Source organism: Pelmatolapia mariae, linkage group LG20 (genome assembly GCF_036321145.2).
Source record: "Pelmatolapia mariae isolate MD_Pm_ZW linkage group LG20, Pm_UMD_F_2, whole genome shotgun sequence".
Classification (NCBI taxonomy): Eukaryota; Metazoa; Chordata; class Actinopteri; order Cichliformes; family Cichlidae; genus Pelmatolapia; species Pelmatolapia mariae.
Genome location: NC_086244.1, coordinates 19,766,294 through 19,773,480, shown reverse-complemented (window position 1 = coordinate 19,773,480; position 7,187 = coordinate 19,766,294). Strand labels below are relative to the sequence as shown.

The window sequence follows — 7,187 nt, the reverse complement described above, 5'->3', positions numbered from 1 at the left end:
ACAATAAAAGCTTTAACCATGTTTCTTATCAAACTCAAGCAATAGCCCTGATGTGGGGTTGATCCTGTCTTACCCAAAAGACACTCCCTTAATCTAAAGCAATATATCACTCAAGCCACACCCACACAAAAAGAGACCCCACTCTGAATGTTTGTCGTTTATGATTTTGGCCAGAAGTCATTCGGCTGAGTAATTTTAGATGTGAGATTATCCCACGTGCTCTTTATGCCCTCTTCTGGCCAAGATTATTTATTACAACTCACACTTCCTCTTGCATTCATTTAAATTGCATTCATAACATTTAAAGGCGAAAAAAGCAAAGATGAGCCGACCCTCGTATCAAGTTTTTTATGTTTATTTTCATTTAAATTCTTATTGAAACGCTTTGTGCTCCCAGTTAAGGATCAAATAATAAAAGGAGACTCAATGTAAAACTCGCACAGCCGATCAGCAGACCTACTCTTGAAGTCTGGGATACAACATTTGCTTTGGATTGCGCTGGTTCAGAACAAAAAAGCAGATGGTTTATGTAAAAATGAATATCATACCAAATAGCACAGTGAAGGGGGAGGAGAAATGGTAATGTCTTAAAAATTGGGGACAAAAAATGAGCACAATCAATGGTTACGAAACATGACAGCGGTAAAACGAAATAAAAAGTACTGTTATGTGCGATCTCGGTCGCACACGTACACACATAAACGCACTCACTTGCAAATACACCCAAACGTACAGGCGCAGGCGCACACACTCACTCTCACGCACACACTTGCGCGCACACACAAACACAAACCCACAGATAAATTGTAGTGATTGAAAATAATGAAACCCTGGTTAAATCTAATGGTATCATACATCCACGTCTTGTGTGTGAAGTGCAGAAAACAAAACAAAAAATAAACTAAAATGGAGGAAAAAAAAGAATTCTTGTGAATAATGAAAAGCATGCCCATCTTCACTGGTCTAACCCAACTTGAAACGACCACAAACCCAGAAGTGCTGCCCTCTCTATCCACCCCTCTACTCCACCCCCACCTGCCCCATGCTCTCTTATCCCTCTCACATATCATTCCCACATCCCTGCCTCACCTCCGTCCTACCCCCCAGTCTCCTCCCCTCCTCAAATTTCTCTGCTGGATTTCAGGGTTTCCACACGCTTCTGCATTGCGGATCAAAAGCCTGCCTGGGAGGAGGAAGGAGGCGGGCAGGAAGAGACGGGGCGGCTACTGGTTCAATCTCTGGTCACCATTTATGAAAACACAAAGTCCAGTTCAGAATACAGAGAGATGACTGGGTGTAGAGGAGTGTTGTTGTGTGTTGAGGTTAAAGGTGATTGACCTGCATGTTTTTAGAGTGGCACCGGAAAATGTTGTTAGGTGTTAGTCTACACGTGAGTTGTCTGGGTTAGTTTTGTGTCTGTGTGTGTATGTGAAGGCACTGGGTGGGGGCAGTGGAGGTGGGGTTGGTGTAGCTCAGGGCCTTGTCCCTCATCCCTCGGCCCCAGTCAGAGAAGGGGAGAAGGGGCAGGTTTATAGGGCTTGTGTCTTGAGCTCGATGGGCTCCCCGCGGGTGTCCTGCTGGGTCTCGTTCTCGGGAGGTCGACTGCCCTTCAGTGTGGCCAGACGCTCGGACAGACCCCTCATGCGTGGGAACAGCATGAAATCATACAGGAGGGCCCCCATGGCACCTCCTATCATAGGCCCGACCCAGTACACCTGTAAGCAGCAAAGTTAATATTTATCAGCGGTTGAGTCACTTATGAGACCTCTTAAAACAGAAGGAAGGTGAGGGAAGATCGATCGTTTCAGGTCTTACCCAGTGGTTGATAAAGTTTCTGAAGATCACAGCAGGGGCAAAGGACCTGGCAGGGTTCATTCCAGCACCCGTGTAGTACATCTGAAACACAAGAAGCACGTTTCTAATATTTACACTTCCGTATGCATGCATTTAACACTAGATTATATGCTAAGACCATGTGTCTTTACCCCCATGAGATGTCCGATGGTAACAGAGAAACCGATGGAGAGGGCAGCAGATCCGAGACGTCCATTTCTCCTCTCATCAGTCACGGCGAAGATGCAGATGACAAGCTGCATGGTGAGGAAGACCTCCACAGTGGTGGCCATCCCCAGGCTGATGCCAGGCTGCAGCTGGAAATACACAAATATGATAAAAGCTGATATTTGGGCCGAGAGGTGCAGTGAACGAATGCATTTCATTTGAATCCAACCATGGTTTCATATCTTACCACATTAAACCTGAATTGGTACTACAAACTCTAAACCAAAAAGGATTTCCCAACATTGCTACACTTATTTCCTGAAACATCCCTCTTTGGTCTTTACCGTGTTCATTGCCATGTTGCCTCTCATGTTGCCTGGTGTCACCCCATACAGCACAGCGGCCCCGGCTACAGCACCCAGGCACTGGGCAGCAATGTAGAAAATGGCGCGGAAAAGAGACATCTGTGAGCCGACAAGGTAGGCAAAAGTGACGGCAGGGTTGATATGGCCGCCGCTGATGTGGCCGATGGACTGGATGAGGGTAGCGGCTGCCAGCCCAAAGCACAGGGCCACATGAAGGACATGATGAGGCCCAGTGGTCCAGCGCAGGGCAGCGCCCATGCCAAAGAACACAAAAAACATGGTCCCGAAGAACTCGGCAAAAACTGCCCGCCAAAAATTCATAGACCGGAACTCCCACATGGTGACGATTGAGGCTCTCCACCAGATGAAGAGGATTCTTCAAAAATAAATCTAGAAAAGGTCAAATGTGTACCTTTTCAATCCTCTTCAGATATCAAAAAAAATTTAAAAAAAGAGTCTCCCTTTTGTAGTCAGCTCACTAAGCTGACCAAACACAGCTGGAAAGTCAATTTAAAGACAAAACAGGATTTCAGAACGTCAACAGACGAATCCACTCAACAGATCTTTTACCAGACTGGGTTGGTAAAGTCAACTCAGCTGCATTCGCTTGGCACCTCTGTCCACCTGTCCAAAGACATAGGTGTGAGATAATGTGGGAGTGTGGGAGGAGATCTCAGGTGGAATGGGATGTCAAGAAGAGGTGGGCATCAATGCTAAAGGGGTGTTTCTAAAAAGAGACGGGGATAGATAGCGTCCAGTGGACCTTTTAGCCTCTCTGACGGAGGGGAGAGGGCCAGACGGGCGCTTTATAATACCCCCCCAGGGGCCCCAGGTGACGCCATAATCCCCCTGTAGGGCCAAGGGCGGGGGGCAGCAGTGCTGGACATCCTAAATCAAACAAACTTAACCCCTCTGTCTCCCCCCACATAAGAGCATATGGCCAAAAGAGATGTAGCATATCTAAGAAGAAAAAAATATGAAGTGAAAATGAGTGAGAAATTATTCTTTTTTGGAGTGAGGTAGTAACATTTTGCAGGAAAAAAGTCACAAGAGTGTATTCATCTTCAGAAGGAGTCATAAATGACAGAGGAAAGAGTTGCAGTGAAGAGCAGGTTATGCTGAGTTTTCTTTCGGGAGTATGTCATCTGTTGATGTATCATAACTTTCATTATCAGGGGACATGCATGCTGATAGATTAGGGCAGAAAACACACACATGTATGCACAAAAACACACATGCACACATTCAAATAATACAGTTGGGGCCCCGGACGGAAGTGCCCAAAGCTAACAGTGCTGGCCTGACCGATACACTGAAATGCCTGACCCTGTGAAACCATTGTCTGTAACAAGTATCTGGGCTACATATGGACAGAGACAAGACAAAAATACATATTAAACCGAAGCACAAGTAACAACAGCTGGCAAAGCATTTTCTCAAATTTGCAAAGCTTAGTGCCAAAGTGCATGTTTAAATTTGCAGCTTCTGTTTATTGGCGTGCACATAATTAATCCTGCCTGTGAGAATCAGTGATCTTTAATTGGCATCAAGCATTGCAGAGGCCTGGAAGTGTGAGCACTTTAACCTGAACTTGACACCGCCTCAGGGTTCAGTGTGCACTGACACTGCCCCACAACCAGCGCCATTTGGTGGCGCTAGAAAATATTGGAGAAACATGTTAATCTGGCTGATGTGTGCAAAGAAGGGGGGAAAACAGCAATGCGGAGAGAAAACAGTGAATCAAGCAGCAAACCAACAATAATTCACACAACGCAGCAGATTGTGCCTTCAGTTGTGACAGGAGCTTCGAGGAGGTGCTTAGCAGAGGTTTGCAGTATGTGAAGCTGTGATGCAGGAGGACGTACGACCAAAGCCCTGAACATTCTCAGTGTGTCCGCGAGGTTGGGGAAAGGGGAGAGGTGGAGAAGGGCAGCGGGGATGCGGGGGAACGATGGGGTTACTGTGCAGCACCGGGGCATCACGCCGACCAGCCGAGAGACATCACTGGTGGAGGAGTGTGTATGCGTGCGCGCGTGTGTGTGTGTAGCTGGGGCGTGATGAATGCAGATAGCTGAGCTTGCCGTTTTAACTCCCTTTTATACATGTTAGAAAGAACACACACAATGCAAAATGCTGGCAGCACAGTGGCAGTTATAGCTATTGTGCATGCTGTATGTGTGTCTGCGAGTGTATGTGCGCATACTGCATGCACATTTAAGAGTGTGTGTGCATGTGTATGAAAATTACACACATCAACACAGGAGAAATATACAATAAATGGTTCAATTTTTTATTTAATATCAATTTTAAAGGGTTAGCTCATCCAAATTCTTTACAGATAATTTGTTGTTGATTGTACCACGCCTGTGACTTAAGACAAACTAAAGCAAATTATCAGTAAAGAGCAACTTTTTTCTATTTCGACTGAACATTTAAACTGCAAACACGCAAAACACATTTTAATACGAGGCAAAAATAAAGGCGCATACACCCACGCACAAATATGTTTAAAGGTTTCATCAAAGTATTGTCTCTCACCCACATACACGCGTATGTTCAGCGTTTCCATTTCAAATTACAAAGCGTGTTGTGACTGAAGGTGTTCTTTCTGTAGAGCCATTACAGAGGAATGAAGGTCCATTTGATTGTGAATAGGAGGCCTCAGAGAAGAGATAGACGCTAACAGGCACAGACATGAGAGAGATGCTGGATGAGAGCGTCATTGAACCCACGGTGCAGGCTAAGGACCTCTTTAGCATTTCAAAGCATTCACAAACACAAGATGCAACTGAAACATAAGGGTGTTTTCAGCAGGATTTCAATGAGTCTCTGTTAGAATTATAATGACATGCAAATGTGAAAGTGAATACTGAATCTCACAGTATTGGCTACACTTTTACATACACTAATGACAGACAACAAGGACCTCAAAGGTCACATCCAGTCCCTTTAAAATTCAGCTTCTACACTAAATTCTCCCCCACGCGCAGTGAAAAAAGGGGGAAAAATGAAAATTATCGTGTGCTTGTAATGCACCAGCAGAAGGTGAGCATTGTAACCCTCCCTTTGTTGCCTTATTATCACATGTGGGGTTTTTTTTATTAGCTTTGGTTCTTTGAAAACATAAAACATTAGCTGCATATGTCCCAAAAACTGTGTTACTCTGAAGAGGAAATGGGAAGTTTTGCCATTTACAAAAGAAAATCTGAGTTTTATCTCCATATCACACAGTCTGAGCTTTTTTTCTCCATCCCACTCACGTCTTATAGCTTTTTGTTAGTATTACTACTGCTAGTGTTATCAAATTTAGGAATAAGATTGTATTTTTACCTAATTTTACTGCATCACTGCAACAAAAGATTTTTTTTTCACCTACTCTGAGCATTGGAAACAAGTTGTGAACACTGAGATTTCATCATCTTTTATACAGTGAATGCATAACTTTAACATGTACACATCTGGGGGTCATATTTCTGTCTTTCTGGTAAGTCCAAGTCTAACAATCATTCTCTTTTGTCTCTGTTTTTGGTCTCCATTAACTTATGAGGGGATATATCTGCTAACTAATGGCTCCATTGTGTGAATTACTGAGTCGCTATCTGTGCCTGATTGCTGTTTTTAAGATAGTTTTTAAAGTTTCTAGAGCATTTCGCTTTTTAAATCTGCAAACAGCTCTCTCCTGTGACAAAAGGGAGAAATCAGAGTCCTATTTTGTGAAATTACACAAAACAAATATGAAAAAAAAATACCAGATGGAGCTAACTTCTGAGTAAGTCAAAAGTTTTACATACCCAACTAAACATTTTGAGGTAATACCCCAAATTGTGGCGTAAACAAGCTTCCGTAAACTTCAAACTGTGACTTGTACATTAAGATGATCTTCTTTAGAATAAAATTTGGCATTTGAATGTATAAATTGTACATTTGTACACTAATTTGTAACATGGAAAGATTGGAATATTTCCAATATTCATATTTTTGAATCACCTTCATGAATTTAGCCCCAGAATGACTGGAAACTGAAGCTCTTCAAATGTAAGGAGAGCTGCACATTTATGTGATAATTCTAATCTAATTTAGCGACTGCTATTTAGTAAAAAGTCCAAATACATGTTTTAAGCTGCAGTTAATTTCCATCTTGTGCTAGGTCTTCTTTCAAAATCAAATTAATCTTGTATCTGTAGCTAACTTACTCGTTGGCCAGCTCATAAAACAAGAATTGACCAAATATAACACAAACCTCCAAAAAACAAGCGTACTTAGGGTGAGATCTTTCAGCTGAACTTGTCACAGTAGTAAAGGTACAGTTGAAAGACTAATAATGGCTCCAACATTCAATTTTCCCAGAGATCCGAACAGTGAAGTATCTCATTGAAATTCATTTTCTGGGCATCTTTGGTTGAGGATGTTTTATTAACCTACACTAAGAGAGAAATACTGTGCTTTGTGCTTCGTATCATTTTATGACAGTTGTGGTTGAACTGTTTGCTAACCTGATTCCAAAAAATGATGTCTGTTTATGTGCAGAAATCTTCCTAAATATTTACTAAAAGCAGAACAATTATTCTAATACTATATAGTATTATATTCCATTATTTTTTGTTATTTATGGGAGAGTTTCTCAAATATTAGTGTTTTTATTTTTGATACTTGTTGAGTATGTTTTACTGCTGATACAATTGAATTTTTTTAAAGTACTTTTAGTTATAATAGGTAAATGATACACATTTTACTGTATAATGATAGAGATAGGGCCTCATTTTTCTTTTATTGTGTTGAAACTTGTGAGTAATCACTGCTTGTTTTTGCTTTTTATTTTTG

The 7,187-nt window shown here is 42.2% G+C and overlaps 1 protein-coding gene across 1 annotated transcript; it reads right to left on the bottom strand.

The window, feature by feature from the left end:
- Window positions 1-1,529: 1,529 nt before the first annotated feature.
- mipb (major intrinsic protein of lens fiber b) lies at window positions 1,530-2,705 on the bottom strand. The gene is made up of 4 exons (XM_063463896.1): window positions 2,346-2,705; window positions 1,986-2,150; window positions 1,816-1,896; window positions 1,530-1,715 (listed from the first exon to the last, which is right to left on the bottom strand). The coding sequence occupies exons 1-4, from the start codon at window positions 2,703-2,705 to the stop codon at window positions 1,530-1,532; spliced, it is 792 nt and encodes a 263-aa protein (XP_063319966.1).
- Between the last annotated feature and the right edge of the window lie 4,482 nt (window positions 2,706-7,187).